Source organism: Pezoporus occidentalis, unplaced genomic scaffold, assembly GCF_034315485.1.
Source record: "Pezoporus occidentalis ecotype Australia unplaced genomic scaffold, CSIRO_AGI_Poc_V1 ctg178, whole genome shotgun sequence".
In the NCBI taxonomy this organism is placed as follows: domain Eukaryota; kingdom Metazoa; phylum Chordata; class Aves; order Psittaciformes; family Psittacidae; genus Pezoporus; species Pezoporus occidentalis.
In genome coordinates, this window is record NW_026913618.1 from 963,945 (window position 1) to 982,900 (window position 18,956).

The 18,956-nt window shown below is 58.5% G+C and overlaps 1 protein-coding gene across 5 annotated transcripts in view; it reads right to left on the bottom strand.

Annotated features, from left to right (window-relative positions):
- Window positions 1-1,977: 1,977 nt before the first annotated feature.
- The window catches only part of GRID2IP (Grid2 interacting protein), a 35,768-nt gene continuing 18,789 nt past the window's right edge, over window positions 1,978-18,956 (bottom strand). For 3 of the 5 annotated variants that reach the window (XM_062614803.1, XM_062614806.1, XM_062614808.1), the window contains 17 exons: window positions 18,101-18,195; window positions 16,347-16,530; window positions 14,582-14,736; window positions 13,263-13,361; window positions 11,979-12,076; window positions 11,495-11,612; window positions 11,013-11,332; window positions 10,362-10,775; window positions 9,278-9,365; window positions 8,097-8,174; window positions 7,182-7,378; window positions 6,580-6,735; window positions 5,634-5,720; window positions 5,038-5,167; window positions 4,122-4,240; window positions 3,369-3,533; window positions 1,978-3,035 (listed from right to left, as the gene is read on the bottom strand). In XM_062614803.1, coding sequence (XP_062470787.1) covers window positions 2,964-3,035; window positions 3,369-3,533; window positions 4,122-4,240; window positions 5,038-5,167; window positions 5,634-5,720; window positions 6,580-6,735; window positions 7,182-7,378; window positions 8,097-8,174; window positions 9,278-9,365; window positions 10,362-10,775; window positions 11,013-11,332; window positions 11,495-11,612; window positions 11,979-12,076; window positions 13,263-13,361; window positions 14,582-14,736; window positions 16,347-16,530; window positions 18,101-18,195 — 2,575 coding nt within the window. In that variant the 3' untranslated portion in view covers window positions 1,978-2,963. Of the gene's footprint in view, window positions 3,036-3,368; window positions 3,534-4,121; window positions 4,241-5,037; window positions 5,168-5,633; window positions 5,721-6,579; window positions 6,736-7,181; window positions 7,379-8,096; window positions 8,187-9,277; window positions 9,366-10,361; window positions 10,776-11,012; window positions 11,333-11,494; window positions 11,613-11,978; window positions 12,077-13,262; window positions 13,362-14,581; window positions 14,737-16,346; window positions 16,531-18,100; window positions 18,196-18,956 lie in introns of all 5 variants that reach the window. The other 2 variants (XM_062614805.1, XM_062614804.1) reach the window with 1 other exon arrangement.

The window sequence follows — 18,956 nt, forward strand, 5'->3', positions numbered from 1 at the left end:
AACCATTATCAAGATACTTAGAGAGAGGGTTCAAAGTGGTTGCACTTTGGCTTGGAGATACCCCAGCTACAGCTGCCCTCGTGCCTTCACCGTGACTTTACTAAAGCTGCCCAATTCCTCTTTGAAGTCTTCCCCCCCACACCATTTCTTGCAGGGAAGAGTGAAACCCCTTAAACACTGCGAGGTTGGGGATGTAACCGGGGTTGTCAGGTCACCGCTCCCGGCTCTGGCAGAGGGGGGAAGCGGCACCCGTGGAGCCAGAGCCTGCATTCCCTGCCTGACCCCGGGCTGCTGCCTGACTTATTGTTTCCTTCCCAAGGACAGGCTTTCCTGTGCCGAGGATCCCGTGACCGGGGCTGACGCAGGGGCTCTGCTGAGCCGGGGCTGGGAGGAGAGTGCCGGGGCACTGCTTCTGGGGAGAAATGCCCTCGTGTTTGCAGTTACCAAGAATCAGCAAAGGCAGCGTGCGATGGGTGATGCTGACTGCGAGGGAGGCTCCGGGATCCGTTCTGCAACGGGCGGTGGGAGGTTTCGCGTCTGCACTGGGCAGCTTGGGAGCCTTCCAGAGCCTAAAGGGGCTACAAGAAAGCTGGAGAGGGGCTTTGTAAATGGGCACATAGGGACAGGCCGAGGGGAATGGCTTTAACCTGCCTGAGGGGAGACTGAGATGAGCTCTTAGGCAGAAGCTCTTCCCTGGGAGGGTGCTGAGGCGCTGGCACAGGGTGCCCAGAGAAGCTGTGGCTGCCCCATCCCTGGCAGTGCTCAAGGCCAGGTTGGACACAGGGGCTTGGAGCAAGCTGCTCCAGTGGAAGGTGTCCCTGCCCGTGGCAGGGGTTGGAGCTGGAGGAGCTTTAAGGTCCCTTCCAACCCAAACAGGTCTGGGATTCCATGGTTATCCCCAGGGTTGCACCAGAGCCAGGCTGGCTGAGCCAGGAGCATCAGGAGGGGCCTGAGCACTGTAAATGCACGTGTTCAGCAAGGGATTTCTACCTGTCACGTCTCTGTTAGCTCTGCTCAGAGCTCTTTTACAGTTGCCGGTGCTGTGGCCTCCAGGGAGGACCGAGCAGCCTGCAGCAAGCCAAACTACAACCAGAAAGCCGATAGCAGCCGGCCCCTATCTGCTTTAGTGTAAAAGAGATAAATCCCTCTGGGGACATTCCTTTGCACAGGGAAACAACCCCTGGCTCATCCCCTCTCTCAGTGCTTTCTTCTGCAGGAATACTCCACGCTATGCTAAGAATGTGCTGCTCACACCCAGCACGAGCCTGGCTGCCGGGGCTCACGCAGCGCTGGGCGCGCTTGTGCCCTTGTTTTCCCTGCTCCCAGCCCAAGCCCAGCAGGGTCGGATGCTGCAGCTCCCTCCTGGAGGGGTGAGGGTCAGCGCTCGCAGCAGTGCCCGGTGCAGGATCGCACCTGCAGCCGTCACACGAGCAGTGGCTGGCACAACACGGAGGCCCACGGCGTCAGGAGGCAGAAGGCAGCAGCTTTATTTCAGGGACAGCACATAGGCATGGGGGAGAGGCTGAACCGTGACTATACACAAGTCCCGTTATCAAATAATACAACCCTAAGTCAGAAGTTCTGGTTCTTTGAAAATATTCCCATAAAAATACCAAAGGGGTTGGAGTTCTACCCGTCCTGGGGAGGTACAACGCGTAGCAAAACCTATGTACAGCGCTTTCACCTCTGCGAGGGAAAAGAACCCCGGGTGGTTTCGATATTGAGTATGCGGTTAGAAAAATAAACCAAAATGAACTGAATGCAGTGTGCAGCATCCCAGACACGTGGAGCTGGGGCAGCGTCGCCCTGGCCCTGCTCTCAGGGCTGGACAACACTAGGAGCTACCTGGCACTTCAAGCTGTGTGAGCTGAGAACACTTGTGGAAATGCACTTCACGTCCTAGAGCAGGGCTTAAAACCAGACCGAACCCCCCGGATTTGGTGGTCATCAGGTCCCCCTTAAGTAACGCACCAGCCGCTGCAGGAGGAGCTCTGGCTCTGGCAATAGATGGGAGGAAGGTTCCCTATGCTATGTCTTCCACTGGGCAGGATGTGGGAGCGAGTGGGGTCTGAAAGGCAATGGATGCGGGTTGCACGGAGCGATGCCTCCCAGTGTGAATGCACTGGAGCGTGGCTGCTGGCAAGCTCTGGGGGCACCGTGTCCCCCCGAGGGGCACGCACTGAGCAGGGGATGCTGCTTCCCTTCCACCCCGGGGACACCGCATCTAAACAACAAGCAGACACTGTTGGAAGGTTGGACCTGCACACTCTGAGTTCCCTGGGTACACTCAGCACGAACAAGCGGCCATACACGAAAGGGACTCTGGGGATTCCAGCCCTTGGGAGCAAATATAGGACAGGGATCTATTTCTCACTGGTCTCTGCCCCTGAGGCACCAGAATGCCCAGGGGTTTGTGTCTCCTGGTGAGTTCCAATAAGCCTGTAGTGCTGCTGCTAAACCCTTGGGATGATTCCAAGACCTACCAGTCTCTAACACACCTTTAAGCAAAGCTGGTGGCCAGGACGGACTCTGGCCTTCCCTTACTCCAGCACAGCTGGGCAGAACCAGACTGGATCACATCTGGGACCACGGTGACCTTCCAGAAGGGTTCTGAAGGTTGTGTTGCATCCCATTGCCACCGGCCAGCAATGGCATGCTCTGGGAACACGAGATGGGGGGGGTTTACCCAGCGGTGTCTAAATCCTGGAATAAGCTGGGGATGGAGGACGCCAGGAAAGCTCTTGTCAAGACCAGTGAGGTGCTCACCTTCATGTCCCCGTGCCTCACCCTCGCACCCATCCACCACCCCCTGTGGTACCCTTTCAGCATCCCGACTGCCCCGAGCCTCGGTCCCTGTTGTGCTGGGTGGGAGCAGGCGGCAGCAGCGGGCGTACAACCGGCCTCAACGGGAGCAAATTGCACTTGGTTGGCAACGAACGCTGCGGCTCATGGGATGCTGCCCATCACCAGGCCAGGGGGGACGTCATCCGGGGGCTGCGCTGGCTCTCGCCGACCTGCACGTCACTGAGTGCCCGCTGCAGAGAGAGCAGAGACAGGAGATGGGCGCGGGCCAGGGATGTCCTGGCTGCTACAGGCTTAATTCTACCCCTGCTTCCCCCTGGATTGGTCACTCCCTGAGTCTGCTTTGTGGAGCTCCAACCCAGCCGTGGTTAACCATGACAATCACCTTGACTCTCCATGGGGCTGGTGACCCTCAACCCTCCTGCACCCACCAACCAACCTGTGCTTTGAAAGCTGGCACTTTACGGACACAAAGCCCTCATCTGGCTCCCACAGCTCGCGTGCAGGTGAAACACTGACACTTAACAGGAGCCCCCTCGCCGGCTGCCTTCGCAAGCGGAGCTCACCTCAAACTTGCTCATGAATTCTGCAAAAATGCCAAAGAAAGCCTCAGAAGTCGTCATTTTGGAGTCCTCCCCGAAGAAGGACAGCACCTTGCTGAATTCCTCCATGGCCTTGTGCTGCAGATCGTCCAGGGATCGCATGGCAGGCTGGGCGCTCTCCAGGAAGGACTGAGGGAAGCGGCTTAAGGACAAACAGCCTGGTACAGGTCAGAGTCGCTTCTGCTTATCAAGTGGCTGGGTCTCATCTTGGGTCTAAGAAAGGAGTTGCTGCAGATGCTGGCTGCGAAGGGGGCCCACTGGCACGCTCGGCTTCCCCAGCAGCGCTTATAGAACCTTAGGTTTTTGTTGGAAGGGACCTTAAAGCTCCTCCAGCTCCAACCCCTGCCACGGGCAGGGACCCCTTCCACTGGAGCAGCTTGCTCCAAGCCCCTGTGTCCAACCTGGCCTTGAGCACTGCCAGGGATGGGGCAGCCACAGCTTCTCTGGGCCAGCGTGGAAGGATGAACAGCTCAGCAAGCTCGCTGGCCTTGTGGCACTGGGTTTGCCCTGCAGAGGCAGGGGAACCAGTGACCATCACCAAAGCTGTTTTATGCACTAAGACTGAGTGGAGAGGGAAGATCCCCCGAGTGCTGAGATGGTGCTTTCCTATAGCCAGACACAGCCCCGCTGCTGCCCAAGGGGGCACAAAGACACCGAATGGTTTCACTGGAGGCAGTGAAGTCACCTGGGTGATGTGTCCCATTCACAGAAGGATACGGCCATCACAACAGCAAACCTGTCCTCCGCGGTAGCTGGCATGTTGTGACAGGCCATCTGTATGTCACTGACAGTGGTGTGCAGGTCCTTTAGGTCGGCTGTGAGCGTTCTCTGATTCACTGCATGAGAAGAGAGGGGTCAGGGTTAGGAGGCTTAGGGCTGGCTTCCTGCAGCACAGTGAGAGCCGTGGGTGAGACCAGGTCTGGCACTGGGAGTCAGTGTCGGAGTGGGCAGTGGCAGCAGTTTGGGCAGCAGTGAGCCTTCAGTTGGGGCAGATGCAAAATCCAGCTGGAAAGCTACAGGTACAGACTTCCAAGTGGGAATTTACATCCCCGGGCCTGCATTTCCTCCTTTATTTAGCCACTGTGGCACTAATTCCCAAGGGAATTGCTCAGAGACAGCAGGGGATGGGGTACAAGGGGGCTGCAGGCTCTGCTCTGTGTGCAGCCAGCCTGCTGTGACACCACCCCAACGGATGGGTGATCCCCAGCAGCTATGTGACTTGCCTGTGGCAGGCAGGGAAGCGGGACGATCCCCAGCAGCGCCAGAGCTGTTCCTGGGTGCTGAACCCGGCCCACGAGGGTGCTGTGCGCTCCGCACCACCCGCAGCAATAGCGCTGGCACCCGCGCTGGGGACGGAAGGAGGCAGGGGCTGGGTGGAGCAGAGCACTCTGCTGCACGGACACCTCTGGACTTGGGAACCGCTGCTCCAGGTCAGGAGGCTGCGGTCAGGGCACAGAGGCACTGCCATGGGCGACACTGAGCTCATCCCTTCCTAACCCCATCCTGTCACTCGGGACCGTTCCTCACTCATGTCGCTGCCATCCTGCTCATGCCAGTGCTGTGCAGCTCACCATGGATTCCAGACCCAAACAGAACCGAGACGCGGGGCTCACAGGTGCTTTCGTCCCTTTACCTTTGGCAGCGAGCGGCACTGTGGGAAGATCCTTGGCGAAGCCCAGGAGCTCTGGGAAGTGTTGGCTGAGTGACTTGGCAAGGATGTGCAGGAAGGTGGATTTGCCATCAACGGTCTTGGTTGTGTTCAGCTGCAGCAAAGCAAAACAGGTCAGGAGGTCCCTATGCAGAGAGTGGGGTTTGCCGTGTGCTCAGTGTGTCGGTCACCGGACACACAGGGGCTCCTCTGTTCTCTCAGCTCACCCTGCCTTCACGTGCGTGGCGACACCAGCCATGATACGTGGATTAATGGTTAAAGAGGACATTTAATGTTTAGACAGCACGTTACACCCAGAGGAGTGGTGTCGAGGTGCTAATCGATGCTCTCACCCCATCCTCCACAGCAGCCCACGTGGGATGAAGACCTTTGGTTTCTCCAGCCCCGCAGCCTCTCAGCGAGCACGGGTCTCAGGCCCCAGCACACTGAAGCATCAGAGCACTGGTACAGCCTCCCTGGAGCCCACCCTGAGCATCAAGCTGGGACCCTTGTACAGGGACAGGCACTCTGAGCTCCCGGCATTGGTGCCTCCTGTACAGAACAGGCAAGTGTTGTCCTACCTCAGTGAGAAAGTTGATTTTGAAGCCCGTGGTTTTGCTGGTCCTGGGCTGCCCGTTGTTCAGGTAGTTCCCCATCGCCAGCACAAACTGCAGGGAGAAACCCCAGTGAGAGACTGGGCAGTGACCTCCAGCACTTACATTGTCCCTTCTCCTTCTGGCTCACAGAGACCGACAAGCGATGTGGTAGGAGCAGAGCTGAGAGGCCACACTCTGTCTGCAGGGCCTCTTCTGGGCCAGCTCACTTCTGCTAAGAGGCCCCTAGATGCGTTCATAGAGCACCAGTAATAAAACATTACCAGTGCATTCAATGGGTTAGACTGGGCGGATGGATACACGTAAAGGCAGAATTCCTGCTGGTTCTGTACACACTGGCAAGTGCCAAAGCTCTCTTCTCCCCAAAGCCTTTGGTGACTTTTATCTGTAAGGGGGTGTTTCAAAGGGAACAGTGACCAGCAGAGCCGGCTTTCCCTTCCAGAATGCTCCAGCTCCTTCTGCTGCAGCTTCGCAGCCTTGGAGGCACATCAGGACCTCAGAGCGGGCTCACCCGAGTCCCAGCATCCCTCCTGGGGCCTGGCAAGGAGCAGGGACCTCAGGACCATCGGGGTCTCAGCCTGGGGCTCTCTGTTCACCTTCCATTAACGTGCAACCAGCTTGGGGGTTACTGCCCAGGTGCCACTAATCTGGAAATGCCTTTGTCACATTTTGACCTCATTTATGCCACCTGCTGCTTTTAAACCCCCATTGAACATCAGTGTGGGGCAGCTGATGCCAGTGGGGTCAAGGAGCCCTGCAGCAGGATCTGTTCTCTCCTGCAAGCTGCTCAAGCTGCACCCGGAGAGGTGCTGGCCACAGCGCTGGGGCTGGAGCTGTGCCTGCAATGCCCAGGCTCCTGCAGGCATTCCCATGGCCTCCGGTGGCTGATAGGAGCAGGAAGGACTGTGCTGACCTCCAGGATCTTGGCCAGCTTCTTGCTGCTCTTCAGCTCCAGAGAGGCCTTGCAGATGCACTCGTAGCTCGCCTTGATCTCCTCTGTCTTCTCCTGCAGAGTGGTCTTAAAGTGCAGGCTGCGCAGGCGGATCTTGTACTCTGGGACTGACAGCATCTGGGATCAAAAGGAGGGGAGAGTTACCGCTGCCCCCATCAGCCTTAACCCTCCTCTGGGGTGTTTTTCCTGGGATATTTCCCTGTACATGGGAGCAGCATGCACAGGCAACCACACGGAGCAGCCTGACAGTGGCTGGAACTCGCAGGGCACAGCCAGTTTGCTGCCACAGGATGGGGACATTTCATGCCAATATCCACAAGTGACTTTGTCACCAGGAGCTGGGCAAAGTCACTCCTGTCACGGAGCAAACATCAAGGGATGCTTCGGCAGTGGGAGCTGCTGGGTGCCTCAGCCTGAGCATCAGTGCCCAGCGGTCCCTGTGACCGGTGCCACCAGCTCTTCCCATCCCACAGCGTGCAGGAGCATCCTGCTGATTGCTCTGTGCTTTCCCTCCCTCCAGCCCCAGAGGGACATCCCTGGAGCACATCCCTGCCCGCAGGTACCTGCAGCACAAACTGGTCGGGCTCACTCAGCTTCCCAGGGTTCTCCTTGTAGCTCTGGAAGCGCTGCACTTCCTCCCCATCGGGCGCGTACAGCAGGAGCTGCTTGATGTGGGAAGGCTCCAGCCGGTCCGTCTCCATCGTCATGAGGATCTGGCGTAGCTCCATGTGCGAGAGCTTGAGGTGGGCTATGAGGATGGCTGTGGGAAGGGAGGGATGTCACTTGGAGGGGAGGAGGACAGGGCCCCGGTGGGGCTGGCTGTGTTGGGAACCCAGCAGCATGGGGCCAGGAGGGGATGCTCAAGGTGTGAATGGTGTGGACCGCTCCATGTACCCGCTCTGGCACAGGGTAATCCCGAGGGAAAAGAAGGGCTTCCCACTCCCCAGAGCCCTGCAGAGGGACCCCAAGGAGTCGCTCTGGTCCTGCAGACCCCCCCAGGGCATGGCATCCTGTGCATGCGCATCCCCAATGCATCAGGCTGGGTTGCTATGGAAGCCACCCCCCCTCGTCTCCTCCTCTCCCACATCCCTCATGGACAGGAGAGCTGGGTCTCACAGGGTCCCACCAAGCCCTTCCATGCTCCTTTACATCAGAAGCACATCCTGGAGAAGCAGCACTGCCCCTTGCACACCCTCACTGCTCCATGGGACCATGCAGGCTCTGTCCCTCTGCCCCCCGAGGCCAATGAGCCACATCCCATCTCCATCCCTTATTGTGAACGCTGCTTCCTCCCCCTGCCCAGGGCTGAGCCCAGCCTGGAGGCTGCGGGAAGAGCCTAAAGCAGCAGAGCCGTGCAGGGATTGTGCCCATGGGATTGTGCTCATGTGGCCTCCTTCCTTTTACCTTTCCAGTTCTCTACATCCCCGGCCCCATCTCTGGGCCCGTTTCGGGCTGGGTTCACCCTGATCTTTACTCACATGTGTTGTAGGCCTTTTTGTGGGACAAAATCTCAACCACGTCTTTCTTTTTAAAGTTCTCAGGCATGAGAGTTGGCTCTGGAAGAGAAACTGAGAGATTTAATCACAGGTAAGGACAGGCTCAGCCGGCTCCAGCGGGAAGAAAACTGTCCTGAAAACAGGGAAACCATGAGTGACACAAGGGATGCTTTGCACACAGCAATGGCTCCGGGAGTCCTTGAATTCAGCGATTCAAAGATCTCCTCAATGGAGGACTCAGTTGGAGCTGAAAAAGGCAAAACGAGAGGTGAGACACACAGAAAACCCCAGATTGCCCAGAAACAGCCCCAAAATGATGCATCCCATTTCATCCCACTTCCACTGCCGCTCCCAGCTGTATCTGCCCATCCTGGCTTAGCTCTGCCCATGCTGCCATCATGGCAGAGCTCAGCCATCCCATTGGCATTTTGCTTTTCCCAGTGTAAACGGGGCAGCCACGCTGCCCCATGGATCCCTTTGGGAATACTGTGGGGGACAGGAGCTCTCTGCTTGCACCCTGAATGCCTCAGTCCATGGGTCTGCAGGAGACCCCTATTCAAGAGCAAGAGGGGGGACGTGCGGTAGCTGTGGAGCCCATACATAGGTCTTGTGGGGAGCTAGCATATTATATATGCAACAAGAGAAGTGCTGTTTGTCACGCTCTCTATGGGCACGGAAATGTTCTCGTGGCTTTCTCAGGGCCGAGTTCCCAACGCTCCAACTCCCTTCCCAACTGCAGCCATTCCCGCAGGGCCGTGCATGGCGCTGGCTGTCCCCACTGCGCGACCCACGGCAAGCAGAGGCTGTGCCCAGCTCGTTGCTGCACGGTGCAGGTTTGAGCTTCTGCTCTGGTGTGGAGCCACTGCAATGGCAACGGTGCTGTGAGAGCCGGGAAGCAGCACGGGGAGAGAAACTCCAGCTGAGCTTCCTGCCCCAACCAGCTGGAACGTGGGGAGAACGCAGGGAACAGCAGCCAGGGACATTAAGGGAGATGGGGAAACAATGTCCCCCTTAATGACCTGCTGAGCCGCACAATGCTGAGCATGAGCAAAGGCTGTGCTGGGCGATGCCGGGACCAGACACTGCCCCTCTGCCCCCCAGTTCCTCCCAGCGCCCCGGTCTCTGGCCAGCACCAGGACCTGTTCTGGGGCTCAGGTACTTACTCGTAGGCTTCTGCGTCCCGAAGTGCAGCTCCAGGTCGAGGTATTTGACCATGTCGCTGAGCTTGTCGTAGTCGGAGTCCTCCCCTAGCTGCAGGAGGAGGGAGAGTCAGGAGCCGCAGGGATACCTGCCGCTGCCCAATGGCGCCCAGTGGCCGCCTTCCCTCCGCCCCAGCTGAGCTCCATGTCCCTAAGGAACCCAGGCCAGGTCGGTGGCACTGGAGACTCGGCCATCGCAAACCCTGGGCAGAAACCAGAGCCTGGTGAACCGGTCACCTCCATGGGGGTGGCTTCCGCAGGAGTCACCAAACCCAAGTGCTGGGACCCAGAAGAGAGGAACAAACCTGGAGATGCACCCCAGGAGTGTTCATTCAGCTTCAGCAGAACCCACAGAGCCCTCCCTGCTGCTCCTCCCTTGAGATGTCATCACCACAGTTGGGTCCAAACAATTCCAATGTTGAGAAGAAACAGCATCAGGGAACGTTTGTGTTGGAAGGGACCTCAAAGCTCCTCCAGCTCCAACCCCTGCCACAGGCAGGGACCCCTTCCACTGGAGCAGCTTGCTCCAAGCCCCTGTGTCCAACCTGGCCTTGAACACTGCCAGGGATGGGGCAGCCACAGCTTCTCTGGGCACCCTGTGCCAGCGCCTCAGCACCCTCACAGGGAAGAGCTTCTGCCTAAGAGCTCATCTCAGTCTCCCCTCGGGCAGGTTAAAGCCATTCCCCTTGGCCTGTCCCTCATATGAGACTTTCTGTAATGTTGCATCTTTAGAGTTCACTCCCATGGCCAAGGTATTGAATGTGTGGCCCAACAAGGGGTTAGGACATCATGCCCCATCCCTGGCAGCGCTCAAGGCCAGGTTGGACACAGGGACTTGGAGCAAGCTGCTCCAGTGGAAGGTGTCCCTGCCCGTGGCAGGGGTTGGAGCTGGAGGAGCTTTAAGGTCCCTCCCAGCCCAAACCATTCCCTGATTCCATGCTCTGGGCAGTGCTCAGGGATGCTCCCGATGACCTGCACAGCCTCAGCCCAGGAGCCCTTCCCCATCCCACATGGACCCTCACCCCGTCGCCCCCCTCCACGTCCATACCTGCCCCCAGATGGTCCCTTCCGAGTTCTCGACCTGCTCCCACCGCAGCCTCTTCACGCTCATGTGGTTGGACTCGCTGCGGCGGTGCAGGAGCCCGCGGTGCAGCGGGGGGGCACAGGGCACCGGGGGGGGCGGCGGCGGCGGCGGGGGGGGCGGGATGGGCTGCAGGTGGCTCAGCAGGGACTTGGGGGCCGGCGCTGGCACCGTCTTTGTGGCCTCGGCCTTGGCGGGGACAGCCTGGGGGTCATGGAACTGCAAGGGGGGTGGCGGAGGGGGGGGGCTGAGCGGCGGGGGGGGGATGTGGTCCGACAGCGTGGAGTAGGTGAGGGAGCTGCCCTCGTCGCTGCTGCTGATGTACTCGCTGCTGCTGACGTCGTTGGTGACGTAGCTGCCCTGGTCATCGTGGAAACTCATCTGGTGATGGAGAGAGCAGAGGATGAAGGTGGGACCTCGTCGGGGTCCTGCCCTGTGCTGTGCATCCCTCCCTCTGCCATCACAGAGCCCCGCAGGCTGCGCATCCATCCCAGTGCAGGCTGCGCATCCATCCCAGTGCAGGCTGCGCATCCATCCCAGTGCAGGCTGCCCATGGGTGACTCCACAGCCAGGGCAAAGACCAGGGGGCAGAGACCATCACCCCTGCGCCACGCTCACCTCCTCGTAGTCATTCTCAGGGGTGAGGAAATCATCCACGATGGTGACCCGGTGCCCCAGCTGCTCGCTGAGGGCATCCAGGAAGCGGTCGGTGTCGCGGCTGCGCGGGGGCCTGGAGAAGGTGAAGAGCTTCTTCCGTCGCGACAGAGGGCTGGGCGCGTAGTGGCGGTGCCGGGGCGATGGGGCCGGGCTGCTGTCGAGGCTGACGTAGGGGTTGGACTCGGTGCTGCTCGGGGAGGCCACGCTGCTGTGCAGGCGGTAGTAGCACTGCTGGGACGACGCCGGGTCGCTGGGCCAGGAGATCACCGACTTGCGAGAGCCTGCGGGGCAGAGCAGCGCGGAGGGACCCTGCAGGTGCAGCTCTGCGGGAGCTCGAGCGTGGCACCATCACTGCTTCCTTATAACCGCACCGAGGGGTAGCTGCAAGCCCCCGCTGCTGAGCCCCCCAGCGCTGCCTGTCTCCATGGGGAGCTGATGCTCACCTGTAGCGTGCGGCAGCTCCGGCGCAGGAGGCGATGCTCTTTGCCGGGCAGTGCTCCCCATCTTGCCAGCAAAGCTGCTGAGCAGGCGGTTTTCCAGCTCTGCGTAGACGGCCGACATCTGCAAACCAGGCAAAGAGCTGCTGTTGATGCCTGAATCAATACAGGGCTTGTGGAGACCCCAGGGACCTGCGATGGGGACAGGACAGCCACAGCGGACCCCCAGCTCTTTAATAGAGAGCTTCACCCACCCCAAAGCTGTGCCCCAAGAGCCTCACGAGGCAGCAGGAGGATGCTGACAGACACCAGTTAAAGCTGTCTAATTGCCCAGGGAAGTGATCTCAGAGGTGAGCTCTGAGGCAGGGATGCTGCAGCCACCGGCAGGTATTTACATGAGCACATCCTTTCCCGTTCCCTTTCCTCTGCTTTCCTGCATTAGCACTAAAGGGGTCAAACTGCTGGTGCTGTGAACGCGACGGTCCCGCACCATTTTGGGGTTGGGTGTCTCCGGCAGGGATGTGCCGTCTCCAGCCTGTCTCTCCCCAGGGATCAGCCGAACCGGGACCTCCACGGTGTCGCTCTGGCCTGTGGGGAAGGGAAGGAAGAGACAAACCCATCAGGGACCCCTCTCTGCCTGTGCCCCATGGTGCCCCTGACCCGTCAAGGTTCCCCCATCTCCTACTGGGACCCAGCACATGGTGAAGCACCCGGAGCTGCCGGGTCTGGGGATCCCAAGGGATTGACGCAGGGCAAGTGATGGCCCCGTGCACGGGCTGTGTGAAACAGGGAATGTCTTACTGCAGCTCCCCTGCGTGGCAGCAGGAGTCACCCGGCAAAGAGGCATCATGTGTGCTGGGAAACAAGTGCGAGGGAGCAAAAGTCCTCCTGTGCCTTGCCCTTCACCTCTCCAGATTCACTTTCTTCCTCTCTAAAATGAAGACAGGATTCGCCTCTCAGTCCCCCCAACTGGTAGGTTTGAAGGTGCCTGTAAATCCTTAGCACCAGAGCAGCGCTGTGACCATGGTGTTGTCACTGTGTTCCTCGGGAGCGCTGCACACAGGGGATGGTCCAAACACGGAGTTTCTGTCGCAGTATTTCAGGGCAAGAGAATTATCCAGGGCACGTGCAGGACTTTGTGCTATGCTGAGAACCCTCAGGACCCTGAGACACCGCCGTGCCTTGGGTGTTCCTTTATGGTTCCTTCTCATTCAACCTCCCTGGTAGGTGCTGGACAGGGGTCACCACATGCAGCATGGAGGCTGCAGAGTCCCAGATCTGATCCTTTCACTTGCAGATGCCCACTCAGCACCGGCCACCCCAGCAGTGTCCCTGAGGCAGGGCTCTGCAGGGCACATGAGGAGGGAGGGGGATCCGGACCCCATGAAGGCACAAGGAGTGACGTTGGTTTGACCAGCTCCAGGTAACACTGTTGTTCCCATTGTATCCAGGGGGTGGATGTTCAGAGACCGATGCTGCAGCAGTGTAAGCTCTCAGAGACCCAATTTATCACCAAGGGCATGTGAGGCACCGATGGGGAGGACGCAGCCTGCAATCCCTGCCTTTCCCAAGCCACTGGAGGGCAGGCCGGACGGATTCACGTTACCCGCAGCCACCAGGCAGGAGCCAGGACACCCAAGCCCTGGGCTGGCTCGATGCTCACTTCACCTTTCCCCACCGCTCCTGCTTAGACGGGGCCAGGACGGCGGCTTGGGCACAGCGGAGCCCGCGGGACCCAGCTCCTTCCTCCCCAGGGGACCCCCCCTGTACCCACCTGCGGCCCCATCCTCGGGGCGGGGGGTCCGAAGGCTTCCCCTGCACACAGAGGCTCCTCGCACGGAGCTGCGGTACCGCTCCTCCGCCTCCGGCTCCGCTGCGGCACAGAACATCCCCGTGAGGCACGGACCCCGCGGCTCCCCCGGCCCCTCGCCATGACCCGGGGCTCCCCCCGCACTCCAACAGGACATGGGGTGGCTTTATCCAGCGGGATTGGCATCCAACAGCTTGTGGGGCACATGAACTCCAGCCCTGAGCTCGGCTGGTCCAGAGGGACCTGCCTGATGCCTTCCTGCCCTCAGGAAGGGAGAAAGGGCCAGCCCTGAAACGGTGCCTGGAAGACCCACGGTGTGTGATGGATTGGTCCATGTGCAGATCAGGGCTCAGGCTTACAGCAGGGTGAAGATACCGGAGCATCAGGCTCCATGGTATCTGACAGACCAGTGCGTGGACAGCCCGGTGCACACAAGCACCAGAGATCCTCGTTGTTTGGAAGAAGCCCACGTAAAGGACTAACCCAAACTCAGAGATCTCTGGTCATTGGGCTTCCCCGCATGGACACACACACAATGCATCAGAACAACCAGAGCTCCACATGGTCTGAGGTTGCCCCTTTCACCTGAGAAGCTGAAAGGAGCAAAATACATCAGGTTCCCACTGCTCTGAGGTTTATAAACTCATTGTAGGGTCTAAGTCCTACAACACGTTAGGTAGGCTGCGGCATGATTCTGCACACACAGTGGTAATTGAGAGTATAAATGAGGTGAGCAAATACCCAACAGGTTTCCATGTGCACCAGGGGAAAGGCTGTGCTACAATAACTGTGCTCCTCCAAAGGTCTCTCTTGAAGCATCCCCTCTTCTTACCTACATTGAGTCTGGAATAAACACCTCAACACAATGTAAACAGCTTGGAATAGACGAATTTGAAAGCAATTAAGAAGTCTGAATCCAAAGGTTAAGCTATTTCAGCCCAAATTTGCCCTCGCTTTTCTGCTGTCTGACTGCAAACCCCATGTTCCTCAGCTTCCAAAAGCCTTTGCTCCTGGAGACACCATCTCTGGTGTCATCTTCCCTCTCAATGCTGTTTCCTTCCAAGACCACAAGGTACAGAAAAGGTGACCTCCTGCCTGACATCTGCAGATCAACCTCATCAGTGACAGGAGCTGGAGACTTTGTGCTGCTCTACGTCCCACATGTAAGGGCAGTGTATGGGCAGGAGCCAGGCTGCAGCTGGCTCCCAGTGTGATGGACCATGGTCCCCATGGACCTGGTGGGACGCAGCACATCCGTGTTGGAGTGCAGGGGCTTTCCTCACCTTCCAAGGACTTGTAACCCAGAAACCTGGCAATCTTTTGCTGGCAGTGCTCCTGCTCCTCATAGGTCAGCAGCTGGTAGATAAACTGCCAGATGACTTGCTTGGCCGGTGTGTCCAGCACCGGGTACACATCCACAATGAGAGTGTCAATGTTCCTGCAGGACGGGAAAGAGAGGGCTGGGCAGTGAGCGCATCCCTACAGCACAGCCCCGCTCCCCCGGGCTCTGCTGGGGCTCTGCCATTGGGCACTGGTGCAAACGGATCATTCCAGAGGTGTTGGACTATAAGGAAGGGATGAGCCCTTTGGGAAGTGGAGTTGTGCAGCTGGGGCTAAGGGGGAGCGTTGGGTGATCAGCAGCACCTGGCAGCCAGGGATAAAACCTGGTGCTAGGGAAGGACAGGTTGGGCTGATGGCTGAGGTTCACCAGGCTCAGTGCTGGGTCCTGCATTTGGGTCACAACAACCCCATGGAATGCCCCAGGCTTGGGAAGAGTGGCTGGAAAGGTGCCTATGTAAAAGGACCTGGGGGCATTGGCCCACAGCAGGTAAAGATGAGCCAGCAGCATGTCCCGGTGGCCAAGAAGGCCAAGAGCATCCTGGCCTGTATCAGCATAGCCGACAGGACCAGAGCAATGATTGTCCCCCTGCACTGCGCACTGGTGAGGCCGCACCTTGAATCCTGTGCTCATTACTGGGACCTCGTGACAAGAGAGACATTGAGGTGCTGGAGCAGGGCCAGAGAAGGGCAATGGAGCTGGTGCAGGGCCTGGAGCACAGGTGTGATGGGGAACGGCTGATGGACCTGGGGGGTTCAGTCTGGAGAAGAGAAGGCTCAGGGTGGATCTGATTGCTGCCTACAACTGCCTGACAGGAGGATGGAGTGAGGTGGGTCAGCCTCTTTTCCCAAGAAATAAGTAACAGGACAAGAGGAAGCATCCTTGATCCCCACAGCCAGCAGCTCTGGGGTGGGAAGCAGGTAAAACACTGCTGGAAGACCAAGCAGTGTGTGCTGCCCTGTCCTGGGATGGGAGCCTGGGGGCTTGGCTTGTGCTACTGGGGTTCATCCTTTTGCTGCTTGAGCAAGAGCAAATATCCTGCTAGGATCAGGTCTGTATTTCCCAGTTGCAGACCCCAGGGACTGGATCTGCTCTCACAGCTGCTGCTCCTCAGGCTGAAATACCCAGCTGGGGAGCCCTATAGGAGAGCACAAGCAATGATTTCTGCTGCCTTCCCCAGCAGCGCAGGCACAGCGGCAGCCCATCTGCATCCCGAGTGGGACCCAGGCTCCTGAGGAGCAGCACAGCCCAGCTCTGTGGGAAGAGGCAGAAGCATCACCCAGCACCGAAGGGGTGGCTCCTTCACTGTGGTGCAGGAAGGTTAAAGATCAAGGGCAGGAAACAAGGGCACTGCTGAAAGCCTGGAGTCTGCAAAGGGATCAGTTTCAACCCTTGCAGCAGAGCAGCGTGTGCTCCATCACAGGGTGAGGGCTCTGCCAGCCGCAGCATTCCCGCACTGCCACCAAGGGCGTGCTGCTGCTGAGCTGCTCAGAGTGAGAAGACAAGGATGAAACACTGGGAATTCACTGGAAGAGGTGGAACGGGGCTGTTGGGAACAGCCAGAGAGCAAGAGAGCCTGCAGCACGGGGGAGCAGGGTCACCGTGAGGGGTTTAGGGATGTGCTGCCAGCAAAGGGGTCTGCCTTCTGCTTGGGCATCACTACCAGGCTGGGTACCAGCACTAGAGGGATGGAGCTGCTGCCGAGTTACCGATGTTGGAAGAAGCCTTCCAGCGCCTTGCAGACCGAATAGCGCTCAGGGGGGGTCAGCAGATGCTCCAGCTGCTGCGTGAAGGTCCGTCCTTGGATCTTGATGCTAGAGGGGAGGATCTCTGCCACCCACTGCAGGGAGGTGAGCGCGGAGGAGCTGCTCGGGGAGTCGGCAGCGTCCGAGTCTGCAGGGCGCGGGTAGAGAGAGGAGAGACAATTGAACAGACGGAGGCTCCACCGCGGGTTTAAAGGCTGGTCCTGAAACCAAGGGGCCGAGCTGGGGATGCCGGGGCAGGTGAACACAACCGGGTTTGGTCAGTGGGCTGGGGACGGTCGGTCCTGTCTGTGTGCCCCCAGTCCCTGCCTGCAGCCGAAACACTCACACACCCTGGGCTCCACCTCCTGGTCCTCCACTTAAATGCCTCGGATAAGGGAGACCTCAGAGCGCGGAGCCTCAGCCCCATAGAAATACAAATCCTGATGTGCTGACACAGAGGTTGTGGCCACAGGGTAGAAACAAGCAGGTTTCAGGCACTGGAAGGCAGCATGGGGACAAGGTGGAAGGGCTCATCTGGAGCTGTGACTGCCCCTGCCTTCCTGGACCAGCTCCCTGGAGCTCGTGGCTGCTCCAGTAGGATCTGCTGGGCATGAGCTGGGATATTTTGACAGGGATGCTCTCTCGGATCTATCTCTTCACCCGTGCTGCTTCCCATTTTCTGTGAGCACATGCAGATGTTGTCCCTTCTCTGGCTCTCTAAAGCCTCTGCTCATGTTTTAAAGTACTTTATGATAATCATTGACTTCAAAAGCAGCATCAGTCGAGGGTTACCTCTGAGTGAACTGAGGCTTGGAAGGGCTTTTGCTTTCCCAGGCTCATCTGCACAGGTCACTGTGCTGCCTCTGCAGTGAGTGCAGGGCAATGCAGCTGCAACAAGGGACCTGACCGAGACCATGGGATACACTTATCCATATAGGAATATCCATGGGATGTGCTTATCCACTTAGGAATAGGACTAAAGTAGCAGGAGAAAAAAATCCATCTTTCCTTGGTTACTTCTGGGAGGCAGTGAAGCAGTTTGAGTGCCACTGCTTGGCAGTGTTAAGTAGTGAGGTGCTCAGGTTTGTTCCTAGCACACATACAAATGAGTTGGCATCACAGGGCTCCTAAGGTGCAGCTCTGGAGAGCCCATTTCTGCTCCAGAGGGAAAAGCCAGTCCCTAGTGCCCGCGCTGTGGAGCAGCATCCCAATAACACACCGCCCCTCCTGCCTTTGGAAACGCAGCAGTGGCCACGCTCTGCCCTGGCCTGTGGTCCTGTCCCTCTGCTCAAGCGGTGCTGACAGGCACCCGCCCGGCCCCAGCCGCCCTCCCCTGCTGCTGCTGTGCTCACCACACAGCTGAATTATTCATCCAGCAGCAGCTACTCCGAGCAGCAACGTCCACACACCACGAGGGGTTTGCACAGCGGCCATGGGTGCACAGGGTTGGGTTACTGCGGTCAAGTACACGGCACGGAAAGGACGTCGGCAAAGGCTGTCAAGGGCGATCACACAGTAGGGTGAGCCCTTCCATAGAGCAGCCAAGCCGGAGAGCGAGCCTGATCCCAGAAAGCAGGCGAGGGGAGCGGCGCTCCAGGCAGTGCATTGAACCTGCTGAGCCTGTGGGAGCTGCTTGGCAATTCCCACCGGGGGGAATTGGAGTTGGAGATCCAGCGAGGGGGTCCTGCAGCCCCAAACCCTCCTCCCTGGGCTCTTACCATTGGAGAAGTTGACGATCCCCTCTTCCACCACCAAGGTGGGCATCGCCCCGCTGCCCTGCAGCATCGACACCACCTTGTCATGGGAGCAGTTCCTGGGGACACAGAGAGGCAGGGTTAGGGCAGTGCTGTGGGCAGCAGCTCAGTGAGAGCAGCATTGAAGCAGAGCTTGCAGCCACCTCTCTTTGTCTTACAGAAAGCCTCCTCTCATTGCTCAGAGCCAGGCAGCACTGAGCCCCACGCTGACCCCCCCACACTCTCAATCTGTGCTTGGTTTTATCTGTGCTGCACAGAGGAGAGCCTCAATCACGCCCTGCGACTGAACCGGTGGTACTTTAAGCTGCTCTCAGACACAGAAGATGAGCTTCTCATTTCAATGGTGCCGTGCCGCGGGTCTCTCCTTGCCTGGCCTAATTCTGCAGCAAAGGAAAACGCAAGGTGGGTGTAAAATGTATTTTTGTAGGCAAAACCATCTCAGAGTGCCCTTGGAAAAGGGTACGGGCCGGCCTGGGACAGTGCCTGTGCAGAGGACAAACTTCAGCTCGTTTCTCCTCTATTCCCTGGCAGTGCTGCATCAGCCCCGGGTGTGCTGGTTCAGCTGAAACGTGAGGACCTGGGCACTGACAGAAGCAGCATCAGATGTTTGACCTTTAAATATTCATCACTCTCATCCTGCAGCCTCCTCTCATCCTTTGCTCTTGCTTTTTGGGTGGAAAGCCCAGCCCGAGGACACGCGGGCTGCTGGGGGGGTGCACGCTCACCTCTGGTTTGATTGCTGTGAGTAAATAGCACACAGAAGCATTAACTTCTGGGTGGAAATGCATTGCCCATGGTTCTAAGTTTATGATCCCGTTAG